The sequence below is a fragment of the Harpia harpyja genome, chromosome 3 (genome assembly GCF_026419915.1).
Source record: "Harpia harpyja isolate bHarHar1 chromosome 3, bHarHar1 primary haplotype, whole genome shotgun sequence".
NCBI classification, from domain to species: Eukaryota; Metazoa; Chordata; class Aves; order Accipitriformes; family Accipitridae; genus Harpia; species Harpia harpyja.
In genome coordinates, this window is record NC_068942.1 from 4,864,348 (window position 1) to 4,886,238 (window position 21,891).

Genomic DNA, 21,891 nt, shown 5'->3' on the forward strand with positions numbered 1-21,891 from the left:
TCTCCAGCTGCTGAGACATTGTGTGGAAGATGGTTAACCAGATTATAATCATTTTTCTTTCTCGGGAAAGGGATACTGTGGAAAACTCAGAACTCCAGCAGGAGCCTGTCTGTCTTGGTTGATGCTGTCTGGGGGGAGATAGAGACCTCGTAGGCCTGCAGAAAGTTAATTGCCGTTTATTGGAAGTTGGGCAGAAAGGTGTTTCACCCTTGCTACTGGGGCTAGAAATACACAGGTACAGTGCCAGCCTTTTCACGGGTCCCCCCATTTGATTTTGCCAACAAGGTGCTGTCCTGGCAGCTCCCGCCACTAGACTTGGGTGGAAGAGTACCAGTGGTGTACGCAGACATGGGGTTTCTGGGTTCCTGTCTGTCTTCTGTCAAATAGGAGTACAGATGATTTGCCAGGTATGGGGAAAACAAAACCGCATTAAATATCTTTTGAAGTGTTAACAAATAAATCATAGATTTCAGTGCTTGTGAAGACAGGCCCTTATGCCAGGATCCCATATGTTTTACTCTTAGGGGTGGGGGGTGAAGGAAATAAAAAATAAAAAAAAATCTTTTGAGCGTGTAATTTATCAAATACAGTAGTTGAAACTTTAGCAAGCATTGCCTGTGTGCTCCATGGTTGGGGGTTTTTTTGTTTGAAAAAGTATGAACCTCTAATAAAATAATTTAATTCTTCATCACAGCTTCTTTATAAATTAAATCATAAACCATAGCAGATTAGCAGTGTTAGTTAGCTGCAATATGAAAAGGAGAAAGATGCAGCACAGGAGTTTGAAGGGAGCCTCTTCTGAAAAGTATCAACAGCAGATCACCCTTCATCTTTCCCAGTGTGGTCTATGGTATTGGATTTAGCTTCTCTCTTAGCAAGTTGTTAGGAAGGGATGTGTGTCTATGCTTTCTGGGAAGAGAAGAAGCCACTCTTCATTTATTTTTGTGACACATCGATAAATGGTTCCATTCAGGGCAAAATAAAAAATCATTCTTATGAAAGCGTTTTCAGATGTGGCAATCCTAAATAATGCATGAAACATTAGGTATTCTATGAAAATGACCTCTGAGTATCATCTGTTTGGCTGCCGTAGTGACTCCTTTAGCTAGGGGATCACAGAATGCAACTATAGTATCCATGAAATATTTTTTCCCGTTATTTACTTATTTTTATGTTGGGGTGTGTGCCACAAAGTATATTTAGAACATATTAATTGTTTGGGTTTGAGTTCATTCATTTGCCTAGGAAATGCTGAAAGCAATTAAGTTTTATTTAGCATTTTGGCATATTTTGTGCCGTCTATGGCTCTATAGCAACTTAATCACTTAAATATATTTTGTTTTAAATGAGAAGTAGATACTGAGTATGTAAATGAAAACCTGACCCTTTACTGACCCCTCTTCATTGATTCTAAGGAGACTTGGTTGACTTAATGAAATTAAAATATATTAATGAAAGACTGGTAGTGGCAGAGCAGAAATAGACTGAAGGCTTTTGCAATGCACAAACACTTTATTAGAAATGCAGTGACTGGCCATTATGTAGTTATACTGACTTTCTATAAAAGGAAGACATTTGTTTAAAAAAAGTCATCCATAGAAATAATGACCAATTCTGCCAAAATGGAGTGTGCCCTTGGAGATTTTTCTCACTGGATTGAAATATGGCAGAGAAAATAATAATAAGTTGACACGTATTACCTGTATGAGAGAAATTTTGGACATAATGCATTGTGTTAACTTGTCTATTTTACTAATTCATTATATGTGGCACACTTTGTATGGCTTTGCCTGGCTAGGTAAAGATTCGTGGACTTTGAGGTATCCTTTTCATGTCACAGTACTGCAGGAAGGTTTTCTGTGTTTATTTTTGTAGTTTAATCTGCCAAAAGTTATCTTGCAATGTTTTATAAAAATGTCGTGCAAATGTGGCCAGTATAAAAAAGGACCATTAAAAATAAATTGTGAGCTAGTAAAAACCTTATTTTATAATTAAAGATATAAGATATAAAGATAAATATTATAATATAATATTACAAAGTGTTTATCTCCAGTCCTACTTTTTGTTATATATGTATTAGCCTGTAGAGAGTTAAAAAATTCATCTGACACCTGTGAAGCTAATTGAAATCTTGGGGAGATTTGGGCACCTGGCAAGGGGTAACTGTAGGTGAGACTGGTCTCCCTGGGTTTACTCTGTAAAGGGACAGACTCCATCTTTAGCTTAATCTCCTCTGTGAAGTGATTTAATTCTGTTACCTCCCTGCACTGATGATCAGGGGAGCCCCGAAGAGATTCGTTTCTGTGAATACCCTTGCTGGAGTTGCACTGCTCTCCCATTTCCCCATCTTTGCTGCCAGGCAGACCAGCAGCTGGTACGCGGTGTCCGTCCGCTGAATTACAGTCTGGGCTATAAGCTCTGCAGCCGAATCGCGTGTGGCCACAATCTTAAGGCTGAAATGTGGGAAATCGATCGTACCATGGTTTCAAAATTGTCTGAGGGCCACAGGCTTCCTCTGGGGGGAAAAGCAGGGGATGATGTTTTCCTTCACAAAAAAGCTAATAATTTTACTTTATTTCTATTTATAAGGCACGTACGCTTGGGGGTTGAGACTCGGGCAGAAGCATGAAGCGTGTCCTGGGGAACTGGGAGGGAGAAGGAGGAGGAAAAAAAGCTGCAGGAAAGTTTGTGTGGCCTTTGCATCACCCTCCCCCTTTTCCTTGACCCCCATTTGGGAAGGTCCCTCTCCCCCGTGGGTGTCGGAGGGGTGGCTGGTGGCACGGAGCAAGGCGAGTGAGCCAGGGGCTGCGGGTTCCAATTAAAACAGGATTAAGTCCGACCAATTCCAGCCGTAAGTTGTATTCTCCGGGCAGATCCCCTTGTCCCCTCAGCGCTCCTGGAAGTAGCAGGCACAACCTGCGCGCTCCAACTCGAGTCTCACGGCTCTGGTGAATTTAAATGGACCCTTCGTAGTGCCGTGTTCTCACTTCTCTGCCGTAGCGTTTTGCATTTTCACCCACCTTCCTAGCTGGAGTAGCTTTTTTTCAAAAAAGATCAGCATTAGTAAAGTCCAAAGGGGCTGTAGGGAGTTATTTTCATATTGAATCCTAAAACCTTTTGCAACAGCAGCTCTTGGACACTTCACATTGTTGCTGCTGGATCTCTTTTATTTTGGCCTTTCACCTTTTTTACTGGCTAAGTCTGCAGGAGGGTACTGACTATTAATTAGGTTGTGGTGCTTTTGCATTTTGCATTAAATATTGAAATTCTGAAGTCTTGCTCTGCCTCCAGCTTGTGGAGTTGTCCTGGCATCCTTCAGGAAAGGTTGGGGGATAATAAACAAACTGTCTGCAGAGACTGAAGCAGTTCTGCTCACTGATGGCAAGAATTTTGATTTGATAAGTGTTCTGACCCTTTGAAGTATTTGTGCAGTGTCCCTGAGGATTTGCTGTTCCTTTCAGTTGAAAATTAGCTGCTGCTTTATATATATTGGGGACGTAATATAATTTTTTAATAATCTCGTAAATATTGTTGTGCCTCTGAATTTCAGTAATTAAAAAAAAAACCCCAAAATTTAAATATTTATATATCCACTGTGGTTCCCTCCCCTGGTACGTTCTATACGTTTTAGAAGAGATACTGATCTCATACTTTCTGTTCCTTTGTACAGAAGGACCAGCAGTGGTCTACTGGAAAAATACTGAGTTGAGCTACCAGCAGCCCAGCTCAATCAGGCTCTCATTTCCTGAGAATGAATGACAGCAGGATTACTAACACTGTATTTCAGATTCTGGGGCACTCAGTATTCATTAGCAAAACTTATAAAATAAATGGGAAATATTGTAAAACAGTGATGGTCCTGCTTTTAATATGCTTTTCTGATCCAGATACTTCCTTCAAATTTCACTTAATTACATAATACTAGTTATAACACTGGTTATAATAATATAGACATAAGTTCTAAAGTTCTATTAATATTTTACAGAATTTTTTTATGGGTTTTAAGTAGTATAAACAATATGATTTTAGACACAATGATTTGAGATACGTTAAAATAGTGCCCTGTAAACTGAAATTATTTTAGTACTGGTCTGGAACTTCAAACAAGTTTAAGTACTGTGGCTTCTCCTTCCTTCCTGAAGGGTATAGAAGAAGTTTTGTTTCGGACTCTGATGTCAGTGCATGACTGACACTTAGTTCAGGTTGTAGTGACTATCAACATAGTAAAATTGAAAAATACAGTGGCAAAGTAAATTACAAAAAGCAAGCAAGATAAAGAAATGCAGCTAATAGAAAGGGTGAGTGTCATACCTGGGCGCCCTTTGCTGTCCTATACCAGTGGTGGTACGTATCTTTCGATCTCTTTCTGAAGAGTGCATTTGTCAGCTTACAAGGTATTTGGGACATTAATCCATTTTGGAAGAATAACTGAGTGAAAATAAGCTGCAAAAAGTTTTCAGTGTTTTACAGATTTTGCTCTGGTTGAGACAAGTGATCTGCATGTAAGTTTGTACAGCTCACAAACAGAGCCGTAAGCCAGCTTTTGAAAATCCCCCAAATGCCCTGATCATTCTTCAGGTTTAGATTGCTGCTGTAGCTTCTTGACCCGAGTAATGGGTGCCCTCGGAAGAAAAACTGTAGGAACTTGCAACGTTATACATAGTTTTGCTAAAACTTGGAGTAGCAATAAAACCTTTCACCAGAGCCCCAGGCTTGCATCTCAAGACTTCAGGAAGAAAGCCCATAACTTCATAACTGAAGAGTAAATAGATACCCAGCATTGACTTTATGGCTGAAGAGTAAATAGGTATTTTTTTAACTTTGGAGAATTTTTTGGTCACCCCGATAATAATATTGGTGAAGAGCTTGAAAAATGTCTGAATTGGGAGTTCTGGATGTGTTGTCTGATGAATTGGCAGAAATCAGTATTTTACTATGCCTGGTTATTAAGATTTACTGAGCTATTACACTTAATTTATTGCATGTTATTTTCTAGGGCATCTCATGTCATTTATAAATGTACTTATTGTTTATAATCCTTGACACAGAAGTCTTTTTCCATTTCACCATATTTCTTCATCTGTTCAGGTTCTCTCTTGCTTAAGGTCTGTCTGTTCTGTTTAAAAGCATACAATATTTAGGAAAATTGCGGGGGGGAGAGCACCCTCTTCAGTTTCCTTTTTTTAAGCCAAGAGACTGTTAAACAAGAGCCAAAGTCTACTTTCCCTGGTCAAAAAAGGTCAGAGAGTATGAAACATCTCTCATTCTGTATGCTGAGAGCTTTGTTGAGTATCTCCTGGGCTCTAGCAATGTCTCTAGCCGTGCATGCTGGACTATCACCTTAAAATAAAGATAGAGTTAAATGGAACCAGAAGCAATACTGTGGCTGGTGCAGTTAGTATGGGGGAATATGGAACACTTACCTGTTTCATTGCTCCCAAACATGAAATATATGAGAGAATATCGGACATCCATGGCTGAAGGTTGCATGAAAAAGTTAAGGCACTGAATTGCAATTCTTGAGTTCTATCACTTGTTGAAACGAGATTGTCAGTTTTGGCTTAGAGCCCCCATCTGCGACTAAACCAACAGATACCCTCATTATTTTGCAGATTTGCCAGAAATATGTTGATGTCTTTTTTTTTTTTTTTTTTTCCCCCTAACCAGCTGTCCCAACTGAAACAAAAAAAGCTACATTAAATACTACAGAGATGCAACATAGATGTTTTTCTACTTTTCTTGCATTAAGAGTAAAGAATGCAAGTTTATAGTTTTCAAACCATCTTAAGCAGGAAGAATCTTCCACTCATGGTAAAACGCATTGCTGCATGCAGAAAACCTCTCGGTAGCTGTGCTTGAAATTTTTTCTGGTTAACAAAATGCAGTACATCAGAATGTTGACAGGTTGTGTTGATATGAGCAGACGTTGTGGTGGAGTGCAAGCAGGAACTTTGTTATGTTTTCTGCTAAGTTTGGTTGATGCCTGGCTGCAGAAACAGCTCAGTGTTTCCACTTCGAGATTTATTGAGAAATTTAGTAGAAAAAAAAGTGGGCTTTTGCCAGTTGCACCATAACATGGGAACTTTTAAAAACCTTGAAATATTTCACTTTTTTTTTCTTTTTTTTTTTTTTTTCCTAGCGAGCTTTATTTACCGGTAGTGTGTTATGTCATCTCTTTTAATCTGGGTGATTTGGAAACAAGCTAAAATATTTTCACCCAGAAGTCAGCAGTTAGGCAGGACTTGGGCCAGTGTGTCCTAGAGATGGTGCCTGTTCTTGGGTGAATAATCAGTCTGCAGGTGTAAGCTCTTTGCTCTGTAGATAAGAGGTTTCCAGACATGTTGTCTGCAGTACTCACCTTGATCTTATTTTTCTGTAATATCTTACGCTTTTATGTCACCATTTGGAAAAATTCTGACCCACGGTAGATTGAAGTGCAGACAGCTTGTAAGCCAGGTGGGTTTTTCTCTTTGCTTTTGTTTTCATCAAATGTAAAAAGCACTCTAATCTTTGTAAGATTGCTCTTAAAATGAGATATTCAGATCCCATAAAACTTGCGTTCTGTTTCTATCGTACAAATATCATATCGAAGTTCGATTGCGTGCATCTTTGCAGTACCCTGATTTCATGCTGTCATTGATTTTGTCTGCAGCTATGAAGATTAGAAACATTTTTCTCCTTTGGAGTTTTGGGCAATCATTTGCATCAGAGGGCTTCCACGAGTCCCGGCCTCTTTATGGTCAGCCAGGGGAGCCGCATCTCTCCTCTTTCCTTTTGCTCCACCAAGTTCTCCCTCCACTCAGCACTCGCATAAGCTTAGTCACTCAATGCTTTATGGTCTGGGAAAAAGAAAATCTATAGCATACCTATGGGGAGTATTTGACAGATGCTATGGTACTTCAGAAATGGGACGATACAAATCCACCTATCAGTAGGTAATATTCTGGGTTTATTTTTGGTGGTACTTGAGTAAGTTCCAGCGGTGCCTTCAGCTCCAGGCCAGGCAGCCAAAGGTGTTGCACAGTTTAAAGCCGTGATATTTAAGTAGAACACGAATGTGCTCTTTGTTTGGAGCCATTACTCTGCTTTTAAAGTTTAATGACTTGTTTTTATTTTGTGTGTGTGACAGAAATCTCAAAATAATGTGTTAATATAGCTAGTGGGGAAATTCATTTAATGGAGCCTTAATTTCATTATATTGGTTAAACTTCAGTTATAAATACTTGACCTTTTGAAGAAGAAATTTTAATGCAACAGAGGACTTCTATCATGATGAACTAAAGATGGGGTTCCTTGGGGTTTTGCTTTGTTTTTTCATAGTATGATTCACATTTTAGCTCAGGAGGAATACCCGATTTTTATGGTTGTGCAAGTGTAACTGATGACTGTAGTGGCTGCTTATGTGTAAAAGTAAAATTAAATTTTTATTTTTATATGTGTGTGCATGTTTAATGCTGTTTACAACTTGAAAATAAGGAAGACATTCCAGTACCTAATAAGTGTATTTATATCTAACATTCATGCTAATAATATGCTGGTCTAATATGTCATTATTCACCTAGATGCTCCAGAAAGTTGGCTAGCTTTTCTTTAATTTCAGGGGGGTTTCTGAATATTGCTGCTGGAAATTTCAAGGGAAAAAAACCCACCTTTTTGTAATGAAACTTCAGCAGACTTTTTGTCCTGAATCTCAACCAGCTTAGTTTCTAGTGGGGATTTAGCAATAAATGTGCTTTTCTCTACTCTCAGCACAAAACCTGAGATTAATTTTGCTGTAAAGTATCTTTCGGTCTTAATTAAAACTGAAGTTACCCATCCTGGTAAGATTGCCTGGACAGACAACGCTTACATATCTTACTCTGTTAAATTCTCAGGTGTTAAGAACGATATACTGCATGTAGTACTTAAAGCATAGTACTTAAAGCCTATGCTGTATATATGCAGTATTTTAAGTTAATAAACAATTGCGCTGTAGAAGGAAGAGTTAGAACTGGAGAGTGTTGTGTTAAATACAGGGAAAACAGGTGAAGTATGAGAATGTTTTCTCATACTCTGTTTTTTGTAATGTCTTTAAACGTGATATCGTACAGTGAAACACTGGTACAGTGATAGGTGTAATGGAGCTATTCATGAGCTAAAAGACTGGCTTGTTGCAAGAAGTGATTTTACAAGCCTAAGCAGACCTGGACCAAAGTAACTCAAAGTCCTGTGGTGAAGTCGTGGAAGGCTGCTGAAGCATGGTTTCTTACGTAGATATTAAGTACATTTTAAATTAATTAACTTCTCTTGATAACAGTATGTCTACTACCTGTCATATTTTATTAGCATTGACTTACAGATGCTCATGGTTATTTTCTGTATTTCTCTTCCCCCCCATCTTAGTGGAATTGGTCGAAATTGGCCATGGGCCTCTGGCGGCAGCAGCATTTTGGCAGAATTTGGGACTTTGCATCTGGAGTTTGTACACTTGAGCCACCTGTCTGGAAATCCTGTCTTTGCTGAAAAGGTTAGACTGTTCAGTCAAAATCATGTTGTAAAAGATAAAGCACGTGTTGGGAGACTAATATCTCAGGGGAGAGATTTTCCACAGTTACAAGCATTTGTCACAGGAGGTGGATCTTTTCTAGATGTTTTCCTAATCACCTTGGTGTGTTTTCGTATTATAAAGTCAAAAATCTGTTCCAAAATCATTGTGATGCATCATCTTGTATATAACACTTACTCGGCCCCATAAAACATTTAATTTCTGTTTATGTTCTAAATTAGTATCACATTAAACAATCAGACCGTAGAGCTTTCTTCAGTACTTCACCTGAATGTGGTGAAAACAAAAATTGACTTCATATTGGGGATAATATGTGATGCCTATAGAAAGCAAAGCACCGTGGCTACTTTGTGTGAATTCAGCAAGTTTAGTCTTCAAAATGCTGTATAATATCACTGCTGTCAGTGAGGTCAGAAAGCCCTTCCATTGCACTGACCTTTGAGAGATGTGCTTTGAACTTTCTTTGGGGGAAGGAAAAAAAAAAAAAACACAAAAAAAACATCCTTTGACAAAACAGTTACTGTGCTTACTAATTCTTCCAAAATTTTATAACATTGTCTTCTGGATACTTTTTATTTACGTGAGCCATGGAAAAAAGCAACTCCTCTTCTCCTTCCCTCAATTCCCCCCTAAGCAATTTTGCATTGTTTTTCGATGAGTAAATAGTCAGCAAGTCCTGTTCTTTATAATACACTGTATCATTTATCTTTTTTTTTCCTAATTAAAACTTCCACTTGTTTTGGTTTTGTATTCTTACTGCAACTGCCCCATGCTAGCTAAAATTGATATTATCTATCTAGTAATGTAATTAATAATGACATTTCAAATGTTTAGCGGTAGATTTAAAAGCAGTGGTCAAATCTAAAATGAATACTAGTTGTACCAGACTTAAAGGACTGAATGACTTTGCTGCAATACCACTGTCAGCACTGGAATAAATTTTGTGAAACAAACTCCTAGCAATGTTAATGTATTTAGGGGTGAATCTAAAGATGGAGTTTCTCTTAAACAGATCTGAACTGAGGGGGAGGGATGGGGTGGGTGGCAGCACCCAGGAAAAAACAGAAACAAACTTACTATATAACTTAATTATCTTGTGACATTTATGGTAATTTAATGTATAACATCTGTTCTACTAAGAGACAGTTAAAGTGTGATGAAAGTGTGTATGTTTAAAAATCCTAGCCTATGGTTCTCTTCCAAAGTGGCATTGAGCTATAGCTGCAAGATGCTGGAAATCTGTTTGTGTAAGCTGCTTTTAAAATGCTTTAGAGGTGGTGATTCCACAGCCCTCCGAGGCAAGCCATTCCAGGGCTGGTACGCTTGATGAAGAAACACTGGAGTAAGCTTTGCATGGAAGAATTCATAGAAGAATTCATTAAATGAGGTCTAGGACTCGCAGTCTGCATTTGGGCAATGACTGTTAGCAATGGAGTGTCAAGATGCAGAAGGCAGTTTGTGTACCACAACAGAAATCCTTCTGCAGCTTGGTGTAAGCTAATTTATCTTCTTTCTCAGCAGCTAGTTCACTTGATCTCTAGGCATTCAGTGTGTTATAATGAAACTGTCAGTACCTTTTTGTTACGATTTCTGGTCTGTGGTGCTCAGGATCTTCATTCTCCCAAGTTGCTACGTTTGCTTTTTCTGTGAATGTTAAAAATTCAGTATAAATTATTTCATGTGCCCTGCAATGGATTGTGCTGCTGAATGACTCCAGCTGCAGAGCATCTGGACTGTAATTGTTTCCCCAGGCCTCTCATTTGTAGCGAGCTCCTTAACAGTGCCGGCGGAGCGCTCGGGGCTGCGTGGGTTCCTGCTGGGCAGGCTGGCTGGATGAAGCTTAGCTCCAGCGGTGCTTTCCTTTCCAGGCAAAACTGCTTTACAATTCACTTCTGCATCTGAACTATGTGATGGGCTTAATATTTAATACCACTTCTGATTTGGGTATATGAGGAATATACGAAGTAGCTGAGCTTAGTTAAGGCAACTAGCCTCCGTGAATTTCGGTATGCTGTGGAGGGGAAAGACGCTTTGTATGGCAAGTCCCGAACTTCGGACCTTGCTTCTGGTGTGTTGTTTCATTACCGACACTTGACACAGAAACTCGAGGTTTTGAGGAGCTCCTTTACGTGACGATATCAGCTTAGAGGATCTTTTTTAATAGTAACATGATTACACAGAGGTATTCAGGTATACGTGTTGAACAAGACTATTTTTTTTATTTTTAGGGATATTTGCGCTTTAAGACTTTTGTACCGACACTGTTTAATTTTGGGGGGGAAAAATGGATCAGTGCTTAGTGTTTTGTACCCTTCCAATAGGTAATGAATATTCGAAAAGTTCTAAATCGACTGGATAAACCAGAGGGCCTTTACCCCAACTATCTGAATCCCAGCAGTGGCCAATGGGGCCAGCGTAAGTAGATCACTTCTTTGGTACTATGACCTGTCTATCAGTGTGCTGTTCACAGTTATTAACTTCTTTCAATCGCTGTTACATGTCTTTTGTGTATATATATATATAAAAAGAATTTTTATAAAGTGTAAAAACTTCACATTGTATCTGAGGTTCTGTACAATGTAAAAACTACTACAAATATAAAAATAATAATCCTACTTGCTGTTTTTTGATGTATTTTTCTTTGATCTTTCAGTATGGCTTCTGCAAGCCAGGAAATGTCTGAATATGTATCATTTTGGAAAGGAATTTGTAGACTACAAAAGCCTTTTATTCAAAAATCTAAAGTGCTCTCTAAAGTAGCTGTTTAAGGAAACATTGTCGGCTCGTCTGAATCAAATTCCATATTTTTAGAGTGGCGTGGCTCCACTGAATATAAAAAAAAACCCAAAAGTCTTTCCTGTTAATACCAGCTGTGACTTCTGTTGAAGTTTAATGCCAACAACTGAGGAAGCAAACTAAACAGAACCGTGTCATGGCATTAATCCCCTTGGAACCATTACTGGAGACACCAAAATTAGAAGGGAAAGGGTATCATTAAATGCTTTTGAAGTATTTGAACTTCTTAGCCCCTTCCTGATGACTGAGCCTTTTCTTGTTGTACATTGCCTTCTCCGATCTTCCTAACATGTTCAAAGCCTACGTAGTGTGCAGGATCGCGATTGTAGAGATCCTACTTTTTCCACTTTTCCTACTTCTGTCTACCACCATCCCATTCATGTGATTCAGTGTTCTCGTACTTTTTCCTCCCAGCATTATTGAAAGAAACCAAGCAAGATACACTGTCGTGGTCTGAAAAGACACGGTCAGATGAGATGGTCCTGTAGATTATCGGTGTTGGAGCTGGTTAGACAATACAAGAGAGGGAAAGGACTGGAGAAGTTTTTGAATATAACAGTTTGTTTAGGATGCAGCTAAGGTGGAAGTGAGGTTCTGGAGTCCTTATGGGACTGGCCATAGTCTGGATAGATAAGATAATTTTTGCAAAGGCAAAGCACGACTGTTTTATTGAATAAAATATATTTTTGAATGCTTTGTGTCACTCTCTGAATGAAAAAGATGTCCAAAAAGGTTGTGCTGCTCAGTTGTATTGTCCCATCAAGGCAAAGGCCTTTTCCCTTTAGGAATTAGGAGTATGCCCGTCACTTTAGAAAGCCTTCTAGCCTGCTACGCTGTGAGGCTTCCTTCAGGTCACCGTGCCACAAGGCCTGTGGCAGCTCAGCATGCGTAACCATCAACTCCGGTTGGCATGTTGGTGTAAACTCTGACATCCATTTACAGATCTGAGAGATGTGTGCCCACTTGTTACCCATGTTGGTTTAGCACAGCTTTGTAAAACATTAAAACCTCCACTGGAAGCGTTGATCCTACAGCAGCAGGCACTGGGTTTGGTTAGAAGGCCACCTCAGCATCTGCGAGCCAGGTCAGTTACCTCCTTCCTCGGCTTCAGTCAGCCACAGAAACTCAGCTTTTGGGTGAGCTGCATGAGAGCAGATCTTTCTAGTAGCTGACACCATTAGTGGCTCTGCCTTACTTACTTTAAAGCAGTCACTTAGTCTGCCTTATGGCCTTTGCCACTTCCCTTTTTTTAGTATAATTGTGTCTTATGTAGTCCTCGTTCACATAAATGCCAGTTTTTGTTGGTGTGCACAAGAAAACCTAGAGTTTATACCAGCGTTGCTTTCCAGTAACACGTCGTATTGACAAGGCAGTAGCTTCCTGCACATGGAAATGACGGACACAGATGGTGATGCAGGTCAGCCCCTAGCATGCTGAAGCAGCAAAAGCATCTTGTTGCATCTCTTCCAATTCAGTTGCCTCCGTTCGCAGACAGTGATGTATTAATTTTTTTTCCCATAGTAGAAGATCAGAATGTAAGACTTGAGAGATGTTTTATTTGAGATTGCTTTTCTAGGCTGTTTTCAGCGGATTACAAAAGGAAAAAAACCCAAAACCCTAGACTCTTAATTGGTACAAGACAGAAGTATTATCTCTCAAACGGCAAGTGGGGAGGGAGGTATAGTTTCTGAACGTTTCTTCTCTAGCAATGCTGTAACTGTGAAGGACACTGCTGGATCACTGCCATTGTTCTTGTAAATTCATTTAGCCCTTGTTATTTTGACAGTAAACTGACAGTGATTTGCTGCAGCGTGCGTCAATTGGATTTGTCTACTGCAATAATGTATATAATAACAGGGCTTATTATTGATGAAACTGTGCTTGTGCTATTTAGTTTGCAAATGTCAGAGGTTTCTATGGTAATTTATTTAGGAAACCGTAAAGGTCATTTAAATGCTGCTGTTCAAAGATCAGCCCTTGATCATAAAAAATGTTCTCATTTTTTTTAAGAAGCCTCTTTTCCTTTTGGATCATGAACATTTAATTAAATAAATGGTGTATTCTTTCCAGAAATGTAACATCTCATTCAGAAGAGGAAGGGGGGAAAAAAGCCATTTATAACCCAGGTTTGATGGTACAATGTATTTGTTAGCCAAAGGGACAGGATACGTTTGGAAAGCTAAATTATTTTTTGTATGTCACAGGCTAGTGGAGGAAAAAGACACTGTTAATAAAGTTTGACTAGAAGAATGTATATCTTCTACATTTGTATGGCTTTGCAAACTATTCAGAAGGTGAAAGGAGGCGTTCCATGAAGAGAAGATACTAAGGAGTTTAAAAATAAATTCTCTGTGTTCTTTTGAATTCCACCAACAGAGGCATAACTTTGAAGCTAAGATCAGAGTTAGATGTTGGGAAGCGTGAGCTCTGTGCCACTAACCCTTCTGCATCTCGCTTTATGAGCCTGGATTACCCCATGCGTGTTTTGCTTTTCTCATGCCCAGAATTTTGCGGTATGACTCATGGACTTGCTGCGTGATATACGTAACCACATCTCCATCCTGGATGTCTCGGGTGGAATTAGCAGACCCCTTCCTCGCTGTAAAATTGAGGGTTATAAATGAGTAGTCCTGGTAAAGCACTTTGAAATCCTTTCGCTGAAGACTCGATCAATACCAGATCCCTTAATGTTACCAGGCAGCACCAACTTAAAAAAGAAAACCTCTAGCTAGTGTTCTTCGTTTAATGGAGCTTAGAGAAACGCTTTACATATATATATAGTTTTAGTACTTCATGTGTTTAGGGGATCTATGTTGAAATCATGATAGCCCATTAAAATCTTGCCAAGAATCTTTTAGGCTCCTGGACAGCAAGTGAGTGCAGCCTTGTGCAGGCAGCTGAGAGCATCACTACGTCTCACATCACTGGTGCAACTGACACTGAACGGTCTGACTTGTGTGGTATTAGTGTTTGCAGAGTCATGTCCTAAACATGTGCAGTTGAATAATCACAGCATCTGTAGTACTAGATCATTTCATTTAGTAAGCATCGGGTAGAATAAAGCAGTGTGCTAGCAATAATCCTCTGTAGGTGTAGCAAAGTGTTTTGGTTTGTTTTTTTCTTTTTTTCCTTCCAGAACCACTGCTGAGTTCTGAGAGCAGCCAGATGTTCAAAAACGTAGTATTATTTTTAAACGTATGGGTAGGCATTTTGAAATACCATTAAATAACCTGAAATTCAACGCTGCAGTAAGGAGCTAAAACATTTTGGCCTTTTTTACAAAGTGACTTAAACGGAGCATTTTTTCTACTTCTTTTCCTGGGTTTAGAAAAAAAGAACTTAGATTAACACATTTTTGTATGGAAAAGACTCCATGAATTAGATGTTAAACATATAAATTCTTGTTTCTTTGCCATGAACTCCTGTGGCATGCTGTGGATATTAAATAACTATGGTGCTTTAGCTTGATGAAAAAGTTAGCAATTAAAGAAATAATTGCCTGTATATACCAGTTAAGTTTTTCCTGAGGTTCCAGGCTTACATTTATTAAAGATTGTTGTAGGACGAGATCATTAAACGCACTGTTTCAAACTGTAATTGTATTTTATTGCCCAGGCTGAAGATGAAATTGCTGTTCAATCTCTTTCTTCCCTTTTAAGATCACGTCTCCATTGGAGGGCTTGGGGATAGCTTTTATGAATATTTGCTCAAGGCCTGGCTGATGTCGGACAAGACAGATGAAGAAGGCAAGAAAATGTATTATGATGCTGTTCAGGTAAATAAGATATTTAAGTCTTCCTTTCCATAATAATCTAATCTATAATAATCCTAAAGAGACAGGCTTTGGGGACAATGTGAGAGATTTATGTCTTTGCCACCACAGTGTGGGGTTTTTTTAAGAATTAGTTTCTCTTTTAAAAAGACTTCATCAAATATAAATGCTAGAGGAATACAGATACTGTGGGAAAGGGGAGAGTCTTGAAGTATAGCTATTTTTTTTCCAACTGCAATACAGTCAGTTCTCGCTTGATACTGGAGGAGAAAAGTATAAAATACGCAACAAAAAATGCATCCACAAGTAGCTCTCAGATACAAGTTCAATTCTTTTTTCCTCAGACTTCCCTAAATATATTCCTTTTGTCCTTTTTCCTTATGTCCAGGAGGGAGTTCCTCTCTTGCGTTTTGACCTCATATTTCAGCCGTTAGAGTATTTTGACTGTGGTCAACACAGGGATCCATATATTGTGGTAGATAATTATAAATGAAAATAGAAGGTTTTGTTGCACAATGGCTTTTTGTTACAAGAGACATATATTTGCCAGCTTCAAATAGGACACAAGAGAAAGTTTTCAAAAATCAGAATTGTTCATACTTACATTTCTATGTGGTATTTTATTTATGATCTTTCTGGTCTGCAGTTTGCTTTGTTATTAATGGTATTTCCTTAATGTGCTGTTTTGGGAGAAATAATGGTTTTGTGACACTAGATTGAGACTTCAGAAGTATTAAGTTTAAATTCATATTTACAGGCTTTCCTTCCAGTCTTGGGCAAATGACCTATTTTCTTGGTTCTTTGCTTTCATATATATATATATATATATATATATATTAAAAAAAGAGGATAATATTACTTCTTTTTTCCCCATCCTTTCATCTGTTTTGACTGGAAGCTCTCCAGGGCCAGGACTTTTATCTCTTACTAACTGTATGTATGTACAGTGCCTCTGTAGACAAGGCTTCGAGATGCTAAGCAATATCTGCTTATTCTTTCATACATCTGGAAATGCACTGTCCCTAGGGAAGAGGCCTAAGTCTCCTTTCACTTCCCATACCGCAGAAAGTGGTGACATTAAAAAAATAACGACCCTGGTTCATTGCAACTATCTTTTTTTTCATTAGGGAGAAAAGTCATATATGATGATTTGAGGGAGGGTGTGATCTCTGGTAAATTTGACGGCTGAGTATCCTCTGCTAAGAAAATCCTGCCCTTAATTTTGTAAGTGCAGATTTGGATGCAGTCAGCCTCATTTTCACCGCTAACGTGGTTTCAGCTTCAGAGCAAAAGGTGGATTTTAAATTAGGTTTGAGTGCATTTGAGGCTGTAACGTAAGAACAGTGATACTGTAATAGCTCAGCCATTAGGTTGGCAGCCAAAAAGAGAGAACAAAGTGTCTGATAATACGATATCAATTCATCTTACCATGGACGGCATTTTGAAGCACCTCAAAGCTGCTTCTAGTCTTCTACTTCTGCTGGTTTAATGTTGTCAGGTTTTTCTTTTTAATACGTTCTTACACAGGGTAAGTGCTAGTGCATAGACGTCATGCGGTAGAAGACCGTGCTTTTGCTAGGACAGCTATTCTGGAAACCGCCGCAGGTAGAATATCCCAAATGCGGTGCGACCGTCACCCTCGTTGGCAGGACCGTCAGCGCGTTGCCTCCCGTCAAGCTGGGGAGCAGCAGGGGCGCGTTGATCCCAGCTGACGACGGAGGGTCCGAGAGAGCCCGATGCCTCGATGGCCAGCGCTGGGCTGCTCCTACCGAGGCTGAAGGTTCACCTGCCCCTGTCCTGAGCACAGCTGGAGCGAGGTACATCTCTCTTGCCTTAGGCCACACGAGCCCCATGGCGGCTGCATGGTGGCGGTGTGCCTGGGTCCCTCCCGAGCCAGCCCGAACCGCCCGGCGGGTCGAGAGCTACTTGCTGTTGGCTGGCCGTCGGGAAAGAGGGACGGGAGCGCTCCGAGGTGCGTCCGTGCGGGGCACAGCAGCGTGGCTTTGTTTAAACTCGCACCTTGGCTATACCAGGGTAACAGCCTCCTCGGGTACAAAAGTTGTCGCAGGCATCGCGAGGTCCCAGCGGGGAGCAGAAGTGGTGATGGCCACCGCTCTGCGCGGCCACTTCTCCCTGCTCGGGATCGAGCTGCAGGAGCAGAATTGTCTGGTCAGCAGCATCACCAAATGTGGCAATATCAGTGACGGGGTCTGAGCTCTGCTGCATGTGACTAAGATTTAAAGTACCCATTATCTTAATGTTTTTTAGTAGTACTAGCTCTTAGGCACTCCAGGCATCGTGTCTGTCCAGAGTATCAGTGTTTGAGAGGGCCAAATGATCACTAAATACGTGCTAGATTTCGCCACGCTGCTGGTTGAATGCTATTCCCAGTACTTTCTGAGCAATGGTATTCCTGTCCTCTTGTTTTCTATACCGAGGTAGATGTGTACCAAAGCTCAAAGTGTATATGCAGCCTGTGGAGGTACAGCTTGATGTTGTAATGTAGCTTGTTCAGGAAACAGCAGGGAAGTTGCTTACAGAAACTTCAGACTGTTTGGTCCCCGTTGAGATGCCAGGTTCTTCACTGGAGTAACTTGCCTGTTTTGAAATCCATCCTGATACTGGCTTTATTGCTATCGATCCCTTACTTATCTAAATTAAAGCTAATTTAAGTGTCTGCACAAGCTGCAGTCTTTCTTTATGACTAAGCCTACACGGTTTGGGCATTCTGAGTCTGCTTCGTATTTTCTTAGATAAATTTCCCCTGACGCTTTCAGAATCTTTTTAAGACTACGCCAAAGGGAACGGCATGATTATTCCTGGCCATTTGGTCCAGCACATACCCACCAAATTCTGAAAGAGTGATGTGAAGGTTTGATGCCTAATTCAATATCTTCTGCTATCCAGAAACCACAAATGAAAATATATGGTGAGTTATAGTTCACTGTGAAAAGCTGAAATTTATTTAGATAAAGCTTTGGGGTTATTTCTTATGTTGTTCTGTAACTCGTATTAAAAACAGAGTTCTTTCTATTAGAATTTTTGTTGCACCTATAGATTGTTTCATGGCTTAAATTAAAAGCAATAACTAAGATGTCAAACTAGATTTAAAAACTTTTTCTGCTTGCCATGAATAAGATGTGTATTTGGCTGATGCCATTTAAGAAGAGTTTATTTCTGATGGGAAAAGGGACAGAGATAGTCTTGTTTTGAATACCAGAGCATAATATGAATGGATTTTTAAGGCCATCAGAGGGATTCATAAGCCCTAGAATTTGCACAAAAAGGCAAGTGAATGTATTTTTAATGTAAGTTACTTTTCTCTTTTGAAAAGCAATGCATATAATGTCCTGTTTCACATAATAAAGGAAGTAAGAGATCTTCTTAAACTGGTTTCAATGGATAGCATGCAACATTTAGTTACAGAACAAACATGTATTCAGCTTTTCGTCATATTTTGAGGATGTAACTGCCCATAGGATAATCTATCAGTCTTTGCAAGTGTCAGGGACAGGAACCATCCCACTCTTTTCAGTTAACACAGTTGATCTCTGAGACACAATTGGGTAGGTTTAGTAAGAGAACATGATAATTCAGAGCAAAAATGGACCTTGTGGGTTCACTTATACCTAGTCTAGCAACAGCAGTGTCACAAGCAACTGCGTCAAATCCTCCTCTCTTGAGTGTGTCAGCCCTGAAAGTTGAAGGGCAGTTTTCCCACTACTCCTGTTAATAGGTTGTCTCACACTTGATGTCCAATGGTCAGGTATCTTTTCCAAATTTTCCCATTGCATTTATTTATGGCCATTGGTGCAAGCTTTCTGCATCTTAAATATTTCTTCTTTCTCTCTCTGATGCCGCCTTCATCCCCTCCTCAGTGTATTTGTAGAGAAGTGGTGTATCTAAAGGCTGTAGAGAGTAGTAACTCAGCCTAGAAGAACTTCACAGGAAGAGGGAGAATCTCTTGCCAACACTTCCCAAGAAGCTCAGTTCAGTGCAGCCCACGGTGGCCCTGTGGTATCAGAGAGGTAAAGCCACTGCGATCTGCAGTTTTACCTTTACACAGGGTAGTTTACTTTTAGACATTTAGATTGTTTAATTTCTTCTTACTGGGTAACAACTGCTTAGAAGATTGTAACAAGAAAACTAGTGATCTTCAGAGAACCTAGCACGTGAAAGTAGAAACAATGGAAATAACACAAAGAAGAGTAGGTGTTGTGAAGCAGTGCCATGGCTGTTCTCTGCCAGATTTCAACAGCACTCCTGAAAGTCAGCCTGCTGCTACGCTGAGTTGCCAATTAAGGAATGCAGTAAACTTTTGTGGGTATCAAAAGGTGAAAAAGTCACTTTTGGCCTCGGGATTTTGAGTATTCAGACAGAAAATATATAGGATCGCTTTTTAATTTTTTATAATTTTTTTTTTTTTGGCACATTGCTAACTTTTGAGACTAGCCTTGATATACTCAGTTTGTACCCTGCCAGAGGAAGCTATATGGTTTTGATTTTGTTGGGGGGGTGGTATATTTAATTGTCAGCATTAAGTAGTGAATGTTTTCTGGGGCTGTTGAGATTTCAGCCTTTCAGATAGATAAAACAAATCCATGTAGACTCCTTTCTCATTGAAATGAGGGAGAGAACAACGTGTTCTTAGCAAACTGAAAACATGATATTGGCAGATAGGCCATTTTCATCTCCAGAGTTTCATGAGGGTCCATTTAACTGTGGTGACAGTCTGGTGGCTGGTCTGTGCTGACTGCAGTTTCCATTAAGTTGCTTGAAGTGGTTTGCTTTGTGATGGTAGTGATCTTAAAAACTACATAACTGATGTGGACAATGACAGAACTGCAACAACTCCATTAGACTAGTTTGTCATAACTGGGTAAAGCCAAAAGTAGATTAATGAATTGAACATTCAATACTTGAGCACTTCTTGGCATTGAAGGAAACACATAAATAGGGCGAGTGGTGCGATAGGAGCCCATCTTCAGAATGAAACAGTTGGTGCAGGGTGCCCAGCATTCCTACTGCATATATTTTGGGGGGAGGAGGGGAGGTATTGTCTATAACTTAAACATGTAAAAATGAATAAACAGGCAGTTTATTTACATATTTTGTCAGCTGTCATGTTTAAAATATTTATCACCCAGCTGCACTGGTGTTCTGCACGTAGCGATAGTATAGCTGTATTATGTAGGAGCACAAGATTCATTACGCTTAACAGACAAGAACATACAGAGGACTCGCTGCTCCTTTTTAGTCTCTTCACTGTATTTCTCCTCTTGACAGGAGTTTTGAGGCTCTCTACAACTGCTTACGGAAAGCATCAAGACTAAAGACAGGCTTCTGCAGATTTTTAAATTGTTAATAATTTACTTATAACTGCACAGTGTCTATGTTTTGGACTATAGAAAGTACTTATTAAAATGTTTGCTTGTTTATGGACTGTCAGGAGAAGCAGCAAGCTATAATGTTGTTACAACTCTAAGGAGGATTTTAACTAGAAAAGTCCTGCGAGACAAATTGTCCCTTTTTGCTCGTGGCTTTGCTCTTGTTGTCAGAGCAGCTGTGTCCTTGCTATTTATGCTATTTTGCCTTCCTTCTCTGACAGCAAAAAAGCTTGTCAGGAGCAGTAGGTACTTATTCTAGAATATTCAGAAAATACATAATGTAACATTTTGTGAGTGACTTGTTTTGATTCATGCTATTCCATTAATACTGTTTTAAGAATATGAATAAATCTAGCCTTCTGGTAGCAGACAGCATTAAGTACATTTAGTGCAAGAGCATTGGTGCTTTTAGAGACACTAATAGATCTAGGGGCGGGGGGGGGAACATAATTAGATTTCCAAACAAAAGTAAATTATCAGTTTTCCCCTAGAACTTAATCATCTTTTTAATCATCAGATGGATAGGTATCATAGTAGTTAAATGTTTGCCAATGTTTCCATTTTAAAAATTTAGGCATCTCCATTATAAGCATTCATATTTCATTTCACATGTAAGCTTGTCTGTATAACACGTCTTAAGTCTAAAAGCAGTAAGTGCCTTACTGCTTTCAAAATGCTTCTTATATATTGTGTTTAAACAAATGAAAGTTCTTCTGTGTTCAGATTTCAGTTTTGATTTTTAAAGCACAGTTGAGTAAGCAGTGAGGACCTCAGTATAAGAAGATGGCACTTTTCTTTGGCAGAAGTATTTAAATATTGTAACAAGGGCTTGAACTTCCTATTCCATCCTAGTTTTTTCTGACTGTATGCTTTCACGTGATTCATGCGTCTTGTAAGACGTATTTAAAACCTGTATGAATGATATTTAAGAAAACAGAATCAACTAATAAATAGGAAGTTTAATAAAAAAGTGCAGTGTTTTTCTGCCATCTCCAAAACAGCTGTAATAATGCAACAATGCAAATCTTAAACTTTTCATAATAAACTCATTGGAATTTTGGATAAAAGATAAAGTTGATGAATTATGAAGATTGCTGAAGAAAAGTATCAATTGCATTAGATCAACTCAACAGAGGAAACATGAGGGAAGTAACTTAAAGTCAAGAAAACAGGCAAAGGACTTAAAAACTCACAACATGCAAATCCACAATAATCCTGCCTTGCCTGCTGTGTGCTGTTTCAAAGCAATAAAATATATTGGTGCAAGCTGTAAATATTAAAATAGATAAGTAAGCAATTGACATTATACATCTTTGAATTATTGGAAATATCACGTGGTAGAATTCTCTTTCATGCTCACTGTTGCTTCAAATTGTCAAAATACTGTTTAT

The 21,891-nt window shown here is 39.2% G+C and overlaps 1 protein-coding gene across 3 annotated transcripts in view; it reads left to right on the forward strand.

Annotated features, from left to right (window-relative positions):
* MAN1A1 (mannosidase alpha class 1A member 1) overlaps positions 1-21,891 on the forward strand; it is a 151,277-nt gene that overhangs the window by 112,030 nt on the left and 17,356 nt on the right. For all 3 annotated transcript variants that reach the window (XM_052781210.1, XM_052781212.1, XM_052781213.1), the window contains exons 6-8: positions 8,383-8,506; positions 10,867-10,960; positions 15,001-15,116. In XM_052781210.1, coding sequence (XP_052637170.1) covers positions 8,383-8,506; positions 10,867-10,960; positions 15,001-15,116 — 334 coding nt within the window. The remainder of the gene's footprint in view (positions 1-8,382; positions 8,507-10,866; positions 10,961-15,000; positions 15,117-21,891) is intronic.